The sequence below is a fragment of the Furipterus horrens genome, unplaced genomic scaffold (assembly GCF_987537825.1).
Source record: "Furipterus horrens unplaced genomic scaffold, mFurHor1.1.pri manual_scaffold_3, whole genome shotgun sequence".
Classification (NCBI taxonomy): domain Eukaryota; kingdom Metazoa; phylum Chordata; class Mammalia; order Chiroptera; family Furipteridae; genus Furipterus; species Furipterus horrens.
The window spans coordinates 94,305,027-94,326,537 of record NW_028327173.1 but is presented as its reverse complement, the minus strand read 5'-3'; the positions used below and the strand labels follow the sequence as shown (position 1 = coordinate 94,326,537).

The 21,511-nt window shown below is 40.3% G+C and overlaps 1 protein-coding gene and 1 pseudogene across 1 annotated transcript in view; one reads left to right on the top strand and one right to left on the bottom strand.

Annotated features, from left to right (window-relative positions):
* The window catches only part of SYCP2L (synaptonemal complex protein 2 like), an 83,170-nt gene that overhangs the window by 5,255 nt on the left and 56,404 nt on the right, over nt 1-21,511 (bottom strand). The window contains exons 25-27 of the mRNA XM_090268299.1: nt 3,481-3,582; nt 2,326-2,432; nt 1,346-1,437 (exon numbers count right to left, since the gene is read on the bottom strand). Coding sequence (XP_090124425.1) covers nt 1,346-1,437; nt 2,326-2,432; nt 3,481-3,582 — 301 coding nt within the window. The remainder of the gene's footprint in view (nt 1-1,345; nt 1,438-2,325; nt 2,433-3,480; nt 3,583-21,511) is intronic.
* On the top strand, nt 18,042-19,299 carry LOC150015523 (triosephosphate isomerase-like; annotated as a pseudogene).

Genomic DNA, 21,511 nt, shown 5'->3' with positions numbered 1-21,511 from the left:
TTTCCACACCCTCACCCCAGCAGACTTCTGTTGTAATCATTCTGGATCAACTCCCTTGCACTTCTTGCTACATGGTGATTGGGGTATCTGTGTTTGCACACATGTGCATGTATGAACATGAGTGTGAATTTTTTATTGTGACAAAATATACATAACATAAAATTTACCCTTTTAACCATTTTAAGTGTACCATTCAGTAGCATTATAAGGCCATTCACAATGTTATGCAACCACCACCACTATCCATTTCCAGAACTTTCCCATCATCCCAAACAAAAACCCTGCATTGATTAAACAATAATTACCTGTTTTCTACTCCCCAACCACTGGTAACCTCTATTTCACCTTCCATCTCTATGAATTTGCCTATTCTAGGTACATCATTCAGTGGAATCACACAATAATTGTCCTTTTATATATTTCACTTAGCATAATGTCCTCACGATTCATCTATATTGTAGCCTATATCAGAATTTCATTCCTTTTTAAGGCTGAATAATATCCCACTATATGGCTATACCACATATCATTTATCCAACATTATATATATATATTCTTGGCAGCCGTCCATCTTGAGAGACGATGGTGTAGCTTCTTAGGAGTCTATCTGCACCGCCGAGAATGGTTGTGCAGTCCGACTCGGGAGTGACACGGTATGTCTCCTCCCGTGTTAAATCGACATCTTGCGATGACGCTGGAGTGTCCTCTCCAGTGAAGCTGAAGCTACAGAGCCTGGGCAGGGTGATATGGAGGGTCTGCTGTTGCCCATGCAGCAGACCCCCCCTCTCTTCGCAGCTGAAGGATCCAAGGGAAAGACGGAGTCAATACAGCTTGGCTTCAGGTGCGCCGCAGGAGTTGCCGGTGTTGACTACAACGTCAAACCGCCTTAGGGACTCCGGCTCCGGATTTTCTGTCGGGGTTTACTCCCTTAGCCTTTCCCCTGAAGAGGTATGCCGCAAGGCAGCAGAGGTTTTTTGGAGTCAGAGTTTTCCTTCTCTCTCTCTCTCTCTCTCTCTCTCTCTCTCTCTCTCTCTCTCTCTCTATATATATATATATATATACACACATACACACACTTGCCCTGTCTTCACAATTGGAGTATGATTTTTTTAAGAATAGCATTTTAGATTCATATAATGGAAGACAATAAAGAGGCATAAGGAGAGCCTTTAGTTCAACCCTTCATCTTATGAATGAAGAATCAGACACCTGGAAGAGTAAATTCATGTATCAAATCTCACATCTGCCCAAGCTTCAACTCCTCACAAGCCAGCACAATAGTCATGAGATAAATCTTTGTAAGCAATCACACTTTTATGAACTTGTTTTGAAAGCCAATACTTACCTGCAGTGATGTATCTGGTTTAAAAGTTTTACTAGGTAACTCGGTGGTTGTTTTGCATATTTTGAATAAAGTGCACTCCTTCTGTACCTAAGCTAAACCATAACAACAATTTAAAAAATGACATTTTGGTTAACCATAACTACACAAATTGAGTGCAAGGTTTGTATTAAAAAGATGTTGACAGCACATAATATTCATAGCAAACCTTATGGCTACAGAATTGTGATAAGGTGCCATGCTACACACCTTCCATGTATTACCTGAGGGTAATAAAGAACAATAAGCTAAAATAGAAAAACTTATATTCATACCATTGCTACACATATTGAATATCATGTATAAATTTCCATTATAAATTAGCTTACATTGGTATTGCAGAAAATGAGACTTTGGAGATCTTCCAACATAGTTAAATGACTATATCTTAGGATAAGATAGTTCTCTCAAATGTCCTATTAATGTGAGATATACAAAAATAGGACAAAAGTGGGGAATTGAAATGGCTCTAAAGTGTATCTGTCAAGTAAAAATTTGGAGACAGTCCACATGTGCAGTGCCACAAAGAGAAGCCACCACTCAGCTAACACCCATCCACAGCCTAACTCCATCTCTGTCCCAGACACCTCTGTTATCCATATGTCTCCTTCTCCCCTCCTCTTTGTCTATCATTGTGACTGAGTCATTGCTTCCTAGTAATTCAATTGTATAGAATGCTATCAATGAAACCAAACAATGAATCTGATTTCCGTATAGTTCATCTGGTCCCACAGTAGCAAGTGGACATGAAATAGCTGTCTTAGAAATACAAACCACAATTCACAAAGGCTGTAAAGTCAATGACCACAGCTAAGACAAATCTACCTCCCCCGAAACACTCAGGAACACTTTGAAACATGAAAGATAACGGGATTAATAAATTGTATGAAACTGTTACTTTAAACTCGTAACAAGCTAGCTTTTCATTGTTAGTGGACCGTTACCTCATATTTTCTTTTCAGTTCTCTAGTGAAGTTTTCAAAGGTTGTGATAACAGCAGAACTATTCAAGTTCTCTGGCACAACTGCCAGGGATGGAGTAGCAATGCCTTCTGAACAATAAAAATAAAACATGAAATAAAATTAACAAAGTGCTTGAAGTAGATGTGCTCAGTCCATCAGCTGACCTGAGGATGGACAGTCAGACAGAAGCACAAATCTGATCCAGCAAGCTTCACAGATGCCTGGCAGTGACTGCAGCAGGGCTGACTCTGGCTGAGGCCAACAAGGTCAATAGAGCCAAGAGTCTTTGCAGGAGGCACTTATGGTGCTTCCCATCAAATCTCACTCTCTAGCAAGTGCCCATTTAATCCAAACTTTCCAAGCACTTGAAATCAGTGCAACTGATATTATGTTTAAGAAGCAGGCTGCAGTGTTGAAAGAAGTTTTAAGGAGGACATGATGGGTAGGGCATTTCTATAAGGGAAATGCTGGCATAGCAACTTCTGAAAGCCAGAAGTTTCACGAGGGCACATGAAGAGTCTGACACCATTCTAAGGCATTGGCATCTGTTGACTCATTTAATCCTCTTAAAAACCATGTGAAGTAAGTACTATTAATGTTCACATTTAACAGAGAGATCAAGTAACTGGTGCAAGCTCATACCAACTGCTTCAGGATTGAAACCCACTCTGCCTGGCTCTTAATTACCACCTTCTAGTACCTCTTGGCTTCCAAAATTGCCTCCTGTTTCAAAATACAGTGGCATCACTCATCCAGAAGGCCAACCCCACACATGAGAACATTTCAGCTCATTCTCCTTCATTGGTATAGAGTAAATATATACACTACAAAAATTTAGTTAATAACTATGAACTAAAGCAGAGATCCTATAAATTTAGGATCCTTAGGCCCTGAAAATTGCCATAAAAAAAGAGATACGAGGCAGAAATCAAAAGTCTAGAAGGGGCTGTGCTTGCTTTTATCTGTAATTTGTGCAACAATTTACTTGTCTCTGAAAGGACAAAATGCATAGTTTTTAGGGTTCCACAGCTGCTACGACCTTCAAACTGCAGCTCCCTTGTAATTCATGTTGGTACATCCAGTGCTTACACTTTATCACACTCTTGCATCACTGGCTGGCTGGATGTATAATGTTACCTGACAAGTCTGTTCCTTCTGTCACTGAGGAAAGGGATCCTGGAGCATCATCTTCTTTCAATTTTGACTGTTTCCACTTAGCAAAACTACCATCTGATGTGTCTAAACATAAGCACAGCACATTAATAACCACACACACATTCGTTTTTTCCGAAATTTATCTTGTCCTCTTTCCATCACTTAATATCTAAACTTGATGAACAGCAAGTGAAAGTTGTTGCCTGTTACTAACTACTTATTATTTGGCACATTCAACAAGTATCAAAAAGCACTAAGTCTATTAATGCCTACAAAGGACACATTGGAATAGGCCTCCCTTTGATGTGCTCTGTAACATTTAGGAACACCATTCTGCTTATCAAGGTACAGACTGACTCAAACAAAAAGCAGTAAAGATTGGCATCAAACACACACACACATATACCACCACCAACACCACCACTTCCCGGGCTCCAGGCTCAATGGTAAGGTAGCAAGCTTTCCAGCCAAGTGGGTTTTAAAGCTCATCTGATCACCCTGTTGAGTGTGCCACCTGCTGGTAACACTGGAGCTTCAGAGTTGCACTGAGGGCTACCTTATAAATAAGGTTACTTTGGTTCCTTAGTAGTTCAAGTGATCTTGAGGGCTTCAGTTTATGAGATTTAAATATAGATTCTCTTTTCAATTCAGCATTTACTAAATATTTTCTATTCTGATATTCACTTTCACCCCATCCAGGCCCTCCTGATTTTATCGATGGTACCACCACTGTCAACAGTGCACTAGCATTCGTGTGACTCTTGCTTTTCTTTACCATCTACTTCTCTTCTCATCAAGGCCTGAGGTCCTGCCTATGGAATGAATCCATTTCTGTTTCTGCATTCTGACACCATCCACACCATGGCTGTCCACACGTGAATTCCTACACTGTGACCCCGGAGGGTCCCATCGATCCCATATCTCCAGCTGTCATCTGCCAAATAACTCTTGCCTGAGCTCTCCTAAGTAACAGACTTGTGTTTCCAGTTGCCTACTCAACATCTCCACCTTGAAACCACTCTTTCCTACTCCTCCTCATCCTAACCACTCTTTCTTCCCCACTATACACATAGCCCCCCCACACACACTTATCTGTTAAGTCATCTGCTTTACCCCCTCTATTCGCATATACAGCTAGTTGTTATTGGTTTTCCCTCTGAAAGTTCTGGAATCACATTTCATTAATATGTTTAATAAATACTTGAATATTCTATGTGCAAGGAATTGTGTGCTCTGGTGGGAAGACCGTAGAGAAGCAAAGAGGCAACTTTCTCTTTCTCCACTCTGCTCTTCTAACCTAGTCTCCTTGAGCGTCCTCAGGTACCCCAGATGTGTTCTTACCTAAAGGTCTTCACATTTGCTGTTCCTCCAACTTGAGTTCCTTCCCCACATATATGCACTAAGGTTTCCTCTGGCCATCCAACTTAAATTTCAATATCACCTCTCAACATTTAAATCTCTTCCCTAATTAATTTTTTCTTAGCCTTTATCACAATATAACATTTAATACCACCTCCCAACTTTTAATTCTCTTTCCTAATTTTTTTCTTAGACTTAGTCACAATATAATATACTACATGTTTTATTTTTCTTGTGTATTATGTCTCCCCCACTAGAAGGTAAGCTCCAATGAGGTCAGGCATTGTGTCTGTTTTGTTTTCTAGAATGTCTAACACATAAAATGCCTCACACATAGACATTCAGTAAACATTCATAGAACAAACAAATGAATGCATGCTGCAGAATATCCAAGCTTCTACAAAATAAGAAATGAGATCTTGACTTCTGGTCAATATGGGAGTGTAGGTAATCAAAATTACAACTAAACTGCAGAATAACCATCATTCAGAACTGCCTGAAATCTGGCTGAACAGAAGTCCTACAACTGGGAAATTAAAGAAGAAGCCACATGGAGACTGATAAGAGGGCAGAGACATGGAATAGGCTGGTCCTACACCCACATATGGAGGATAAAAATTGGAAGGGACATCTCGACTGAAAAGGTCCCCCCAAGAAGAAAGGGGTCCCAACCCTACATCAGGCCCCCCAGTACAGGGTTCCAGTGCCTGGAAGAGAAGTCCCCATAACTTCTGTCTGTAAAATCCAGCAGGGATTTTGGCTGAGGGAGACAAAGGGCTTCTGAAGTCCCAGGAAGTTCCTCTAAAACAGTCCATGCAGACTTACTCACACTTACTTTCTCTGAGCTCCAGAGTTAAGGCAGCAACTTGAAAGTCACCAGGGACATATGGAGAGGACATGAATTATCCCATATCAGGGCAAGAGCTAGGGGAGAGCTTTATCACAGACAGCGGTGCTGGCAGAGGCCATTGTTCCTTTGCTGAACCCTCCCATCACAGATCTGGCAGACAGGCACAATATATGAGACTCCATCAACCTGACTCACACTGTTTGCCCCACCCTGGTGATTCCCTGAGGCCCCACGACACACAACCCTCAGGCCCAACCTGTTTCCAGTGGCTTTTCAATATGAGTGGCCTGTCACAACTCATGCTTCAGATTTTCCTAAAATCTCTCAAAGCAGCAGCATTTGGCCTCATCGGGCCCCATACCTTTCACTAAGTGGCCCCAGGCCTAGCACTAGCAGCAGCTGGCCTTGGTTCACAGCTTGCCCTCACCTGGACAACTCCAAGCCCAGCACAAGTAGCAGTCATCTACAGATTGCTCTGTAGCTCATGCTGGGCATCCCCAGACAGAACACAGGTGATAGCTGACCTTGGCCTACACCTCCAAGGAGGCTCTATAGCCAGCTAATAGCTTCAGACCACATTGGAGCACCACCATCCAACGACTTCCACAAGTGATACACTCAAGGTGTGGACTCAATGGGCACCAGAGCACTGCTGAAGTAAGTCCTGGTCTGGGGAGAGGGCCCCTGAACAGTTGATCCTCCATAGTGGTTGGTTATGGGAAGCCGGGGTGCTTGGTGGTGGCAAATGTAGCTCAGCCCCAGATTTGGAAAACCACTGGGAGTGTGGCAGCACATAGGACCCACTCCACACACCAGATTTCTCATTGGGAACCAAGCCTGCATTTCTATAATAGCTTAAAAACTGGTTTCTGCTGAAGGACTCCCTCATTCTAGGCTGAGAACAACAGATGTTCAGCATGTAACCTTGAAGTAGTTTCTTAGGATCTATTCTGAGCTGATTTTCAAGGACAGGATGTGGCTAGATCAGTTATCCTTATAAACCATGCATGTATAACAGTCTTTTCTCTGTTATATAAAAGTAATAATCATATAAGGCAATAATTGGCACAATGATTTATAACTTTCTTGGATGTAATCCACCTAAAGAGTTAATAAAAGTCTGTTCAGGCATGGACAAATTGCGCTCTCTCCCTTAGAGAGTAGCCAGTTTTATCCCCTCTTCTCCACAGGATTTTTGCAGTCAGTGTGGATTTACAGTACTCCCTCTCTATATTGCGGTTCATTTATTGCGGCCTCACTGTATCACAGGATTTTTTAAAATATTATATTTAATTATTTATCACAGATTTTTCACTATATCACGGGATTTTACGGTACTGTATATGTATGTTGTTAAAGTTACATAGGTTTAAGAGTGTAGAATATGTTTAAGAACATAAGTAGTGTTTATAAAAGTGTGGAAAAGGTTAATAAGGGAATAGGAAAGGTTAATAAGGGACTGGGAATGGTTTATAAGTGTGTGGGAAGGGTTTATAAAGCCTTAAAATATATATGAATACTAAAATAAATGTAAGGTTCCTACTTCGCGGATTTTCACCTATCGCAGTGGAGGGGGCGGGTCCAGAATGTAATACCCGCAATAAGTGAGGGAATACTGTATTCATTTCATCCACAATGCTGAGAACCACAATGGTTGGAGGTCTGTGACAGTTGGTGGTCACAGTCAGTGCCTGCAGCTGATAGGCCTGAGAATAAATCCCACGCATCGATGTGCCAACAGAAATCAAAGCTCAACTACAAGAGGAGGGTGTACACAGTCCACACAGGAGGTACACCTCGGGTACCTAGCTTAGATGATAGGGGAGGCTGTGCCACTGGACCCTACAGGACACCTATTAGATTAGGCCACTCTACCAAGCCTGGAAGACATAGCAGCTCCACCTAATACATAGAAAAGAACACTGGAGTCTTACAAAATTAGGAGACAAAGTAACATGTCCCAAAATGAAAGAACAAAACTCCAGAAAAAAAACTAAAAAAATGGAGACAAGCAACGTACTAGATGCAGAGTTCAAAACACTGGTTATAAGTATGCTTAATGAACTTAGTAAACACTTCAACAGAATAAAAAAGAACCAGTCAGACATGAAGGATACACTAACTGAAATAAAGAATAATTTATGCTGTATCTCCCAGAGCAAGGGAAATAAAGAAAAGAATAAACAAATGGGACTACATCAAACTAAAAGTTTCTGCTCAGTGAAATAAAACATCAGCAAGATGAAAAGGGAACCAACCATATGGGAAAACATATTTGCCAATGATACCTCAGACAAGGGTTTGATCTCCAAAATATATAAAGAACTTATACAACTCACACCAAGAAGACAGACAATCCAATTAAAAAATGGGCAAACAACCTGAACAGACACTTCTCCAAGGAGCGTATACAGAGGGCCCACAGGCATATGAAAGAATGCTCAATATCACTAGCCATCAGAGATATGCAAATTAAAACAACAATGAGATACCACCTCGCACTGGTCAGAATGGCCATCATTAACAAATCAACAAACAACAAGTGTTGGTGAGGATGTGGAGAAAAGGGAACCCTAGTGTACTGTTGGTGGGAATGCAGACTGGTGCAGCTGCTGTGGAAAACAGTATAAAATTTCCCCCAAAAACTAAAAACGGAACTGCCTTTTGATCCTGTGATTCCACTGCTAGGAATATACCTGAAGAATCCTGAAACACCAATTCAGATGAACCTATGCACCCTTATGTTCATAGCAGTGCTATTTACAATAGCCAGGTGCTGGAAACAGCCTAAGTGCCCATCAGTGGATGAGTGGATTAAAAAACTGTGGTACATTTACACAATGGAATACTACACAGCAGAAAGAAAGAAGGAACTCCTACCATTTGTGACAACATGGATGGAACATGAGAATATTATGTTTAGTGAAATAAGCCAGGCAGCAAAAGAAAAATACCATATGATGTCACGTAATACAGGAACCTAATGGACAAAACAAAACAAATGAGCAAAATAGAACCAGAGGCATGGAAACAAGGAACAGACTGACAGTGACCAGAGGGGCGGGGGAGAAGGAGGAAAAGAAGGGGAAGGGTCCAGTCATGGAACTAATGTAAATGACCCATGGATGTGGATAACAGGGTGGGGATTGACTGTGGGAGAGGGGGGAGATGAGTGGGGCAGGGGAGAGCAATGAGGGAAAGACAGGGCAACTGTAATAGAACAACAACAAAAAATGAAAAAAAAATAATTTACAGGAAATCAGCTGAAAAGTAGATGAAGCCAAGACGCAAATCAAATCATCAATTTAGAATACAAGGAAGAAAAAAACACCCAATCAGAACAGCAAAAAGGAAAAAGAATCCCCCAAAATGAGGATAATGTAAGGAGCCTCTGGGATAACTTCAAGAATGCCAATATTTGCATCATAGAGGTGCCGGAAGGAGAAGAGTGCAAGAAATTGAAAATCTATTTGAAAAAAAGCGACAAAACTTCCCTAATCTGGTGAAAGAAATAAACAGTTATCTACAAGGGAGCTCCCATAAGACTGTGTGCTGATTTCTCAAAAGCAACTTCGAAGGCCAGCAGGGAAGAAATATTCAAAGTGATGAAGAGCAAGGACCTACAACCAAGATTACTTTACCCAGCAAAGCTATTATTTAGAATCTGAGGACAGATAAAGAACTTCCCAGACAAGAAAAAGCTAAGGGAGTTCATTACCACCAAACCAGTACTATATGAAATGTTAAAGGGTCTTCTTTAAGAAGAAGAAGAAAAAAAAAGAGATAAAAATGTTGAAAAATAAACTGGCAATAAATACATACTCTATCAATGATTGAATCTAAAAAGATGAAATGAACAAACAAGCAAAACAGAAACATATTCATAGATACAGAGAACATTTTGATGGTTGCCAGATGGGAGAGGGTTAAGGGGATGGGTAAAAAAAGGTAAAGGGATTAAGAATAACAAATTGATTGTTACAGAATAGTCATGGAGAGGTAAAGTACAGTATAGGGAATATAGTCAATAATATTCTAATAATTTTGTATGATGTCAGATGGGCAAGAGATTTTTGGGGATTATCACTTAGTAAGTTTTGTAATGTCTAATCACTGAGATGCATACCTACAACTAAAATAATAATGTATGTAAGCTGTAATTAATAAAAATGATTTTTTAAAAAGACATCTTATATCCTAAAACAGAATCTTAATAGAATAATTTATTCTAATTATATTAAATCAGCAGTAAAGGTAGAAATACATGAATATCAAAAACTTTATAGAGAGATGCAGGAAGATGGCAGCAGAGTTGGTAGCAGTGTTGTCTGCTTGCTCCCATCGCGAAGGACTTGGAGTACAAACACGGAGTGGAGTGAGTGTGGATTTCAGATAGGTTGAACAGGGAAAAGAGTGTGGTAACAGCGTGAAAGAGGTCAGAAAGCTCAGCCCGAGCTCTCCAAGCAGAGTCGCTGGGCTTCCAAGCCTGGCACCTCTGCTGCACCGCACCCGAAAGGGGCAGCTGCTGACCAGCTCATTAGCTGGGATCTGCTTGGAAGCTTCCCACTGCCATAGGCGCCCTGACCTGCAAAGTCCCAGAGGGAGTCAGAGAGAAGGTTTGGTTGAAACAGCTGGAGGTGTGGGAAGACAGCAAACAGCCCAGACTGTGAGAAACTGTATGAACTGAGTCTAGGTGGGGACTCCCTTGACTGGCAACTGTGGGCTAGCAACCTGCGCTCCGGGCACTCGCACCAAGGCTCCACCAAACTAAAAGGCAGAACTGAGCCAGGGAGAGGGACCCATACGGGAAAGCTGTGGTGAAACTGCAGACTCAGTAGGGACCCCAGGCAGGAAAGTGGCATACACAGGTGTACAGGCAGGGATGCAGGCCAGTGCTGCAGCTTGGAGGCAACACAGAGACTTTTTTGGAGAAGGAACAGAGATGGGACCCAAGGCTGGGCAGGGACTATTGGCATGCGCACTGGCTCACCAGCAGAATAGTGTTGCTAGACGAGCCTGAAGAGGGCTGGAGGGTGCCGCAGGACCAGGTGGGAGGGGACTCAACTCAGTGCGGCTCACAACAGAGAGCTGTGGCAGGCCCACGAGTGAGAGAATAGCAGTCTCAGAATCCAGCTAGATCTTCTCACAGTCAGCCAACCAGCCAGAAAAGACTTGAAACCCATGGAATTCTGACAAGGGGCGGATCCAGAAAAAGAAGGCAATGCCGAAAGGTTGTGCTGGGGAAAAACTATTTCCTTAATCTATTTCCTACCTTCTCTCCCTCCTATTCTTCTTCTTTAATTTATTTTTTGGTGGTTTGTCTGTTTGTTTGTTTTTTTATCCTCCTATCGCACTAAACATATAGCATATAACTGTTACATAAACCTAATACCATACATTTCCACTTTCTAACTTCATTCTGCATTCTTCCCTCCCTTTTTCAACATACTATGTAAATATTACTTACTGTCTAGCATAGCCTTGACCCTACTATTATTATTCAACCACCCTCCCTCTAAAAAATCATCTTTCTTGCATTTAAAACAACTCTTATCTGTTTTTCCAATAGTATAATAGTCTGAACCTCTTTACATTTATATTAATACTGGCTCATTTGCTGCTGATAGTGTGATTGTGGGTGAGGGATATTTTGGAGGGTTTGGGTTGCTTGCCTAGGTTGTGTGTTTATGTTTGAACAGCATCTCCACAAAAGAACTCAAGACAAGGTGCAGAGTGACTCTAAATCAACTAGCCAGAGGGAAGGATCCACCAAAGAATAACTGAAATACAATCAAACAGCTTAAACAAATGGCATAAAGGGCATCCCAAGAGCATCAAGCTCAGGAGATCAAAGAGACTGCACTACTGAATCCCTCAAGTCTCCTATACAGAATCTTATACCATGAAGGCGGGAAATCAAAGCAGATGATTTCTAAGAAATAAAAACAAACAAGAAGCATCCAACATGGGGAGGCACAGAAACAATCTCCCAATGAAAGGAAAAGAGAAATCCCCAGAAAGAGAGCTAGATGAAACAGAGATAAGCAAACCATCAGACATGGAATTCAAAAGAATGGTTATATGGAAGTTCAATGGACTTGACAAACTCAGAGAAAACTACAACGAACTCCTGGGGAATTACAAAGAACTTCAGGGAAACTACAAAGAACTACAGAGAAGGCACAAGGAACTTACAGAGAACTATTCCAGCATAAAAAAAAAAAGGCATAGAAACTATCAATAAGAACCAGGAAGAAATGAAGACTACAATTTCTGAACTGAAGAACACAGTAGAATCAATCAAAAGAAAGCTAAACAAAGCAGAGGATCAGATCAGTGAGTTAGAGGACAATGTAGAAAAAAATTCACAGACAATAAAACAAAATGAAAAAATATTGAAAAAGAATGAAGAGGGTGTAAGAGAACAGTTGGACAACATGAAATGAAAAAGTACTCGTATCATAGGGATACAAGAAGGTGAAGAAGAGGAGCATGGGATAAAAACCTGATTGAAAAAGTAATGACAGAAAAATTTCCTAACTTGATAAAAGAAAAAGTCATGCAAGTCCAGAAAGCACAGAGGGTCCAAATGAAAATGAACCCAAAAAGGCCCACTCAAAGGCTCATCATAATTAAAATGGCAACATTCCAAGACAAAGAGAGAATCCTATAAACAGCAAGAGAGAAACAGCTAATAACACAAAAGGGAGCTCCGATAAGGCTATCAGCTGATTTCTCAACAGGGACACTGTAAGCCAGAAGGGAATGGCAAAAAATATTCTAATCAATGAAAAACAAAGGCCTACAACCAAGAATACTCTGCCCAGCAAGGCTCTCATTCAAAATGGAAGGTGAAATAAGGAGTTTCCCAGACAAAGGAAGACTAAAAGAATACATCTCCACCAAACCAGCATTGTAAGAGGTGCTAAAGAGAATGCTGTAAGAAATAGAAGAAAAAGAGAGAATGAGAGGAACACAGGTTAAAGGGAAACGAGTAAATACCTGTCAATAATAACCTTAAATTTAAATGGATTAAATGCTACAATCAAAAGACATAGGGTGCGGAATGGATACGAAAACATGACCCACATATATGCTGTCTACAAGAGACACACCTCAAATCAAAAGATTTACACAGACTGAAAGTGAAGGAATGGAAAAAAGTATTCTAAGCAAATGGACATGAAAAAAAAGCTGGGGTAGCAATACTTATATTAGACAAAACAGATTTCACAGCAAAGGTCATAAAAAGAGACAAAGAAGGACATTTCATAATACTTAAGGGAACACTCCATCAAGAAGATATAACCCTGGTAAACATATATGCACCCAACATAGGAGCACCCAAAAATATAAGGAAAATATTGGAAGACTACAAGAAGGATATCAACAGCAACACACTCTTATTAGGGGACTTTAACACCTCATTATCAATAATAGACAGATCTTTGAAGCAAAGAAACACCAAGGATATTGAGGCATTTAACAACGCTCTAGATCAAATGGACTTAACTGATATATATAGAACTTTTCACCCCAAAGAAGCAAAATATACATTCTTTTAAAATGCATATGGGACATTTTCAAAGATAGACCACATGGTGAGACACAAAAGAAGTCTTGACAAATTAAAAAGAATTGAAATTATATCAAGCATCTTCTCAGACCACAATGCCTTGAAACTAGAAATCAACCTCAAGGAAAAAACTCAAAGACATTCAAACTCATGGACAATGTATAACATGATATTAAATAATGAATGGGTTAACAATGACATCAAAGAAGAAATCAGGAAGTTTCTGGAAACTAATGATATTGAAAACACAATAGCCCAAAACCTATAGGACACAGCAAAAGCAGTTCTGAGAGGAAAGTTCATAGCAATACAGGCCTACCTGAAAAGGATAGAAGAACCTCAAATAAAAATAATCTAACCATACAGCCACAAGAACTAGCACAACAACAAACAAAGCCCAGAGCAAGTAGAAGGAAATAAATCATCAAGATCAGAGCAGAATTAAATGACATAGAGACTAAACAAACAATTCAAAAGATCAAATAAGCAGGAGCTGATTCTTTGAAAAGATAAACAAAATCAACAAGCCTTTAGCCAGGTTCATCAAGAAAAAAGGAGAGAGAACCCAAATAAACAAAATCATAAAGAAAGAGGAAACATCACCAACAATATCACAGAAATACTAAGGATTGTAAGAAATTATTATGAACAACTGTATCACAAGAAACTTGACAACCTAGGTGAAATGGATGAATTTCTAGAAACATGTGATCTTCCAAAACTGAATCAAGAAGAAGTAGAAAGCCTGAACAGAGATATAACAAAGAATGAAATTGAAACAGTAATAAAAAAACTCAGCACACAAAAACTCTGGATCAAATGGCTTCATGGGTGAGTTTTACAAAACATTTAGGGAAGAACTAACACCTACCCTTCTCAAACTAGTCCAAAAAAATCTAAGAAGAGGGAAAACTCCCTAACTCTTTCTATAAAGCCAGTATAACCCTAATTCCAAAAACCAGGTCAAGACACAACCAAGAAAGAAAATTAGAGACCAATATTGCTGATGAACACAGATGCTAAAATCCTCAACAAAATATTGGCAAACAAGATCCAGCAACACATTAAAAAGATTATACACAACAATCAAGCGGCAATCATCCTAGGGATGCAAGAATGGTTTAATATTCGCAAATCAATAAATGTAATACACCACATAAACAAAATGAAAGATAAAAATCACATGATCATATCAATAGATGCAGAAAAAGCATTTGATAAAGTACAACACCTATTTATAATGAAAACACTCAGCAAAATGGGAATAGAGGGAACATACCTCAACATAATTAAGGCTATAAGTGAGAAACCTGAAGCCAATATCACACTCAATGGACAAAAACTAAAAGCATTTCCCCCTGAAATCAGGAAGAAGACAAGGATGTCTACTCTCTCCACTCCTATTCAACATAGTGTTGGAAGTTCTAGCCACAGCATACAAGGAAAAGAAATAAAAGCCATCCAAACTGGAAAAGAGAAAGTAAAACTGTCATTATTTGCAGATGACATGATAGTGTACATAGAAAACCCTATAAACTCCACTAAAAAACTACTCAACATAATAAGTGAATTTGGCAAAATAGCAGGGTACAAAGCAGTATTCAGAAATCGAGGCCTTTCTGTACACCAACAATAAAATACCAGAGACAGAAACTAAAAAATAAAAAAAAATAAAAAAATCCCATTTACTGTAGCAAGAAGAAAAATAAAGTACATAGGAATAAACTTAACCAAGGAGGTAAAAGACCTATACTCAGAAAACTACATAACACTGAAGAAAGAAATTAAGGAAGATACAAATAAATGGAAGCAAATACCATGTTCATGAATGGGAAAAATCAACATCATCAAAATGTCGTACTACCCAAAGCAATTTACAGATTCAGTGTAATCTCTATTAAAATACCAGTGACATTTCACAGACCTAGAACAAATACTCCAAAAATTTATATGGAACCAAAAAAGAGCCCGAATAGCCAAAGCAATCTCAAGACAGAAGAACACAGTAGGAGGAATCACAATACCTGATATCAAACTACACTACAAAGCCACTGTGATCGAGACAGTCTGGTACTGGCATAAGAACAGATATATAGATCAATGGAACAGAACAGAAAGCCCAGAAATAAACCCAGGGCTACATGGTCAACTAATATTCAACAAAGGGGGAAGGAGCATAAAATGGAGTAAGAAGAGCCTCTTCAACAAATGGTGCTGTGAGAACTGGACAGGGACGTGCAAAGAAATGAAAGTAGACCACCAAGTTACACCACACACAAGAATAAAATCAAGATGGATCAAAGACTTAAATGTAAGCTGTGACACCATAAAAGTCCTAGAGGAAAACATAGCCAGGAAAATTTCAGATATCCCACGCAGCAATATTTTCACCGATACATCTCCTAAGGCAAGGGAAATAAAGGAAAGAATAAACAAATGGGACTACATCAAACTAAAGAATTTCTGCTCAGCAAAAGAAAACATCAGCAAGATGAAAAGAGAACGAACCTATGGGAAAACATATTTGCCAATGATACCTCAGACAAGGGATTGATCTCCAAAATACATAAAGAACTTACACACCTCAACACTAAGAAGACAGACAGTTCAATTAAAAAATAGGCAAAGGGGACATCTTCCGGCCAAGATGGAGGCCTAGGCTGACATGCTCCATCTCCCTCCACAACAAAGAAGAAATACAACTACCACAAAACCAGAAATAACCAGAAGTTCCAGAAAATAAAACTACATGGAAGTCCAACGTATGAAGATATAAGGAAGTGGTGCTCATCCAGACAGGTAGGAGGGGTGAAGCCGGGGCAGAGAGGTCAAGCTGTGCTGGTGCCAGCAGCTATGGTGACAGCAGCAGGAGGGCAGTAAACACAAACACCTGTATTTAAGGGGAGGCGAGAAGTGCCTGGGGATCTCTCCCACCTGCAGACCAAACCTGTCAGCCCGGGATTCCAACACCAGGAGGGCAGACCACCATTATCTCGGACTGTGATGGCCAGAGGGCATGGGGATGGAGGAGAAGGTTTCCAGTCTCTCAGTGGAGAGGGAACAGCAGGAATCCATCTTGGACCCCCTCCCCCATGCACAACGCCATAATGTGGTAAGAAGGGTCGTACAGCTGTGATGAATGCACAGGGCTCCGCCCCCTATAGTGTAGGAGGTGTGACAGCCCCACCCAGGAAGCAAAGGTAAATACAAAACTGTCAGGATGGCACAGGTCATGATAGAGATCCCAATCCCGCAGCTCACCAGACAGCAAATATCTAATCTAACGGCTCAGCAGGTAGGTAATCTTTCTGAGGCACAGTTCAGAGCTTTGATTATAAGAATGCTTACAGACCTAATGGTGAATCTTAAACAAGACGAGGAAGAAATGAAGGCTAGTCCTGCTGAAATGAATGAAAACACATATGAAACTAGTAGTGAGGGAAAGAAAAACAGGGATCAAATCAACAAATTGGAACACAGGGAAGGAACAAACAGTCAACCAGTGCAGAAAGAGGAAATGAAAAGTGAGGAAAATGAGGAGAGGCTCAGAAACCTATGGTACAGCTATAAGCAGGCCTACATCCAAGTCATAGGGCTGCCAGAAGGTGATGAAGAAGAACTAGAAATTGAAAAATCATGTGAAAAAAATAATGAAGCAGAACTTCCCTAGTTTGGGGAAGGAAATAGACATACAGGTCCAGGAAGCACAGAGAGTTCAAAAAAACTGGACCCAGGGAGAACCACACCAAGACACATTATTATCAAAATGTCAAAAATTAAGAATAAAGTGAGAATCTTAAAAGCAGCAAGAGAGAAGAGAACTACGTACAAAGTGGTCCCAATAAAACTATCAGCTGATTTCGCAAAAGAAACTCTGCAGGCAAGAAGGGACTGGCTAGAAATATTCAAGGTAATGAAAAGCAAAAACCTATAACCACAATTAGTCTATACAGTGAAGCTGTCATTCAGAATAGAAGGGCAGAGAAAGTGCTTCCAGGACAAAGTAAAACTGAAGGAGTTCATCAGATCCAAATCACTGTTATATGAAATGTTAAAGGGACTTGTTTAGGAGAAGGAGGATCAAAACTATGAACATTAAAATGAAAACTGTATCACAACAACCAACAACAGAGGCTAGGGAATAGAAACGAAGGCAAACTACCTAGGCAATGAAAGTGGGAAAAGAATTATAGGTATAGGGAACATTTTGCGGGGAGGTCACTGGGGAGGGGGAAGCGGGGAAAGGGAGGGAGATGGTACAGGAATTAAGAAGCAGAGAGGGAGTGGAGTAGATAGGAAGATGTTGAGAAGAACTATATGCACAACCAATGGGCATGGATTAAGGGGGGGTGGCAACTGGAGGGAAGAGGGTCACTGGGTGGAGGGGAACAAAGGGAAAAGAAATTGTAACAACTGTAACAGCATAATCAATAAAGCATATTAAAAACAAACAAACAAAAAAAATGGGCAAAGGACCTGAACAAACACTTCTCCAAGGAGGATACACAGAGGGTCCATAGACACATGAAAGAATGCTCAATATCACTAACCTCAGAGATGCAAATAAAAACCACAATGAGATACCACTGTACATCAGTCAGAATGGCCATCATCAACCAATCAACAAACAACAAGTGCTGGCGAGGATGTGGAGAAACGGGAACCCTAGTGCAATGTTGGAGGGAATGCAGACTGGTGCAGCTACTACAAAAAACAGTATGGAATTACCTCAAAAAACTAAAAATGGGGTGATCCTGACCTTCAGTGTGTGGGTTCCAGCGCTATGGCGCCCTCCAGGAAGTTTTTCGTGGGGGGGAACTAGAAGATGAATGGGCGGAAAACGAATCTGGGGGAACTCATCAACACCTTGAATGCCGCCAAGGTGCCGGCCGACACCGAGGTGGTTTGTGCACCCCCCACCACCTACATTTACTTCGCCAGGCAGAAGCTAGATGCCAAGATTGCCGTGGCTGCCAAGAACTGCTACAAAGTGACTAATGGGGCCTTTACTGGGGAGATCAGCCCTGGCATGATCAAAGACTGTGGAGCCACATGGGTAGTGCTGGGGCACTCGGAGAGAAGGCACGTCTTTGGGGAGTCAGATGAGCTGATTGGGCAGAAAGTGGCCCATGCCCTGTCCAAGGGACTTGGAGTGATCGCCTGCATTGGGGAGAAGCTAGATGAAAGGGAAGCTGGCATCACTGAGAAGGTCGTTTTTGAACAAACTAAGGTCATCACAGATAACGTGAAGGCCTGGAGCAAGGTTGTTCTGGCCTATGAGACTGTGTGGGCAATTGGTACAGGCAAGACTGCAACAGGCCCAGGAAGTACATGAAAAGCTCCAGGGATGGCTTAAGTCCAATGTCTCTAATGCAGTGGCTCAGAGCACTCGCATCATTTATGGAGGTTCTGTGACTAGGGCAACCTGCAAGGAGCTGGCTAGCCAGCCTGATGTAGATCGCTTCCTCGTGGGTGGTGCGTCCCTCAAGCCTGAATTCGTGGACATCATCAATGCCAAACAATAAGCCCCATCCATCTCCCCTACCCTTCCTGCTATGCCAAGGGCTACGAAGCTCAGAAGCCCAGCAACTGCTCCCTCCTCCCCCACATGCTTCTGGTGGTATCACCTGTTCCTTCTTGTGGCCTAATCCAAACTGTACTTCTTTACCATTTACATTCTACTTTGTAATGGTTGGGACCAGGCCAATCCCTTTTCCACTTACTATAATAATTGGAACAAAACCTGTCCTCAAGGTGGCTTCTCCTTGGCTGAGAGGTGGAAGGGGTAGTTTGCTCATGGATCCCCTCAGTCCCCTGTGAAGGCGTGAAAGAGAAGCCATCCTCCTCGTCTATCTCGCACCATGGGGCCGTGGGCTGGGAGAGAGCCCTGTCCCCCCGTCAGAGGCCAGGGGTTCTGCTCTCCCCCCTGGTGCCAGCGCCTGTGTGTGTCGTGTATGTGAGCAGGCCCACTTGGGGTGGGGGGAAATAAACACCTGGCACTAAGCCTTGTGGTTCACCCTTAAAAAAAGGAACTGCCTTTTGTACCAGTGATTCCACTACTAGGATTATACCCAAAGAATTCTTAAATCCCAACTCAAAATAACTTATGCACCCCTATGTTCATAGCAGCGCTATTTACAGTAGCCAAGTGTTGGAAATAGCCTAAATTCCCATCTGTTGATGAATGGATTAAAAAACTGTGGTACATTTACACAATGGAATACTATGTAGCAGAAAGAAAGAAGGAACTCCTGCCATTTGCTACAACATGGATGGAACTAGAGAGAATTATGCTTAGCAAAATGAGCCAGGCAATGAAAGAAAAATACCATATGATGTCACCTGATACAGGAGACTAATGAACAACACAAACAAATGAACAAAATTGAAGAAGGAACAAAATTACAGTTATCAGGGGGATGGGGGAGGGAGACAAGTGGTTAAGTAAGGGAAAGATCTAGTCAAAGAACATGTATAAATGATACATGGACATGGACAATGTTGTGGGGAATGACTGTGGGAAAAGGGATTGGTTGAGTTGGGGGGGAGCAATGGGGGAAAAATGGGACAACTGTAATAGAAAAACAATTTAAAAAAAGGGTTGAAGATTCAAATACCATTTTGTTTACAAGACTATTTTAAATACAAGTAACCTTTCAAATTTTACTGAAAAAGAAAACCTTTATAGAGCCCCAAATGCCTGCTACATAATAACAAATCAAAATTAATAAAGTTTCGCATTTTGAGATCTGCTAAAACAACCGTCTGGGAAGATTTGTCTATATACTAATTTTTAGAAATAGCACCATAGTAGGAAGTTAAAGACAACTAAGCACTACTAGAGCTAACTTATGGAAAATAACCAAATGAACTTTTTGGTCAACCCAATATTGCCATTTGCAATAGAATGGATGGACCTTGAGAATATTATGGTAAATAAAATCAGTTAGTCAGAAAAAGCTTAGAACCATAAGATTTCACTCATATGTGGAATTTAAAACTAAAACTCCTGGACATAGACAGCAGTGTGCTGGTTACCAGAGGGAAGGGTGGTACAGTGGGGGGGGGGGGGGCGGGGCAGAAGAGGGAGCCTAATATATGGTGAAGCAAGATGGTTTGATTTTAGGTTGTGGGCACACAATGCAATACATAAATCTTGTATCATAAAATGTACACTTGAAACCTGTATGACATATTAACCAATGTCATCCCAAATATTTAATTAAAAATTTTTAAAAGAAAAAACAGAAAAATTTAAAAATAATAACAAACATATATTACAATGTGTGGGATTCACCTAGAGCAGTACTTAGAAATGTATAGCATTAAATGTATATAATACTGAAAATAGTATATGAAAATATCTTTGACTTTTGATAGGGAAGAATTTATCAAGACTAAAAAAGTACTAACTATTAAGAAAAGATAAGCAATTTAGGCTTCATTGAAGTTAAAAACTTTCAGTTTTCAAAAAAGAAGTCATAAAGACATACAAACAGTGAGCATCATACAGAGAAGTGCAAACCACAAAGTAGAAGAAGATATTTATAAAACACATAATCAAGTCCAGAATATATGAAGAACTCCTAGGAATTAATATAAAAAGACAATCCTACTGGCAAGTTGGCAAGACATTTAGACACTACACAAAAAAAGGAAATTCGAACGGCTAATAAACATAAAATGATGCTTAAACTTTATCAGGGATATTTAAATTAAAACGTCAATGTACACATACACACACACATCAAAAGTTTTAAATATCAAATGTTGGCAAGAAAATGAAGCAACAGAACTCTTATACACAGCTGGTAAGAAAGTGAATTGATATAACCACTTTGGAAAAATGATTTGTCACATCTAAAACTGTTGAAGTTATATATACTCTGTAGCCCAGCAATTCTATTTCTAAGAATATATCTAGAGAACATTTTTCTCCAGCTGCATGAACATGATTCTTTATAGTGGCACTATTTCTAACAACTAAAACTGTAAACAATTCAAAGACCCCACAGTACTAAACTAAATAAATGAACGATGGTATATTCATGTAACTGAATGCTATATTGTGATGAAAATGAATATACTTCACCTACATGCATCAGCATAAATGGATCTTACAAAGCATTTTGAGCAAAAGAAGCAGAGCACATCAGATATACAGTATGATATCATTTGTTTAAATTTCAAATCAAATATAAATACATATTATTTAGGGATGCACATAA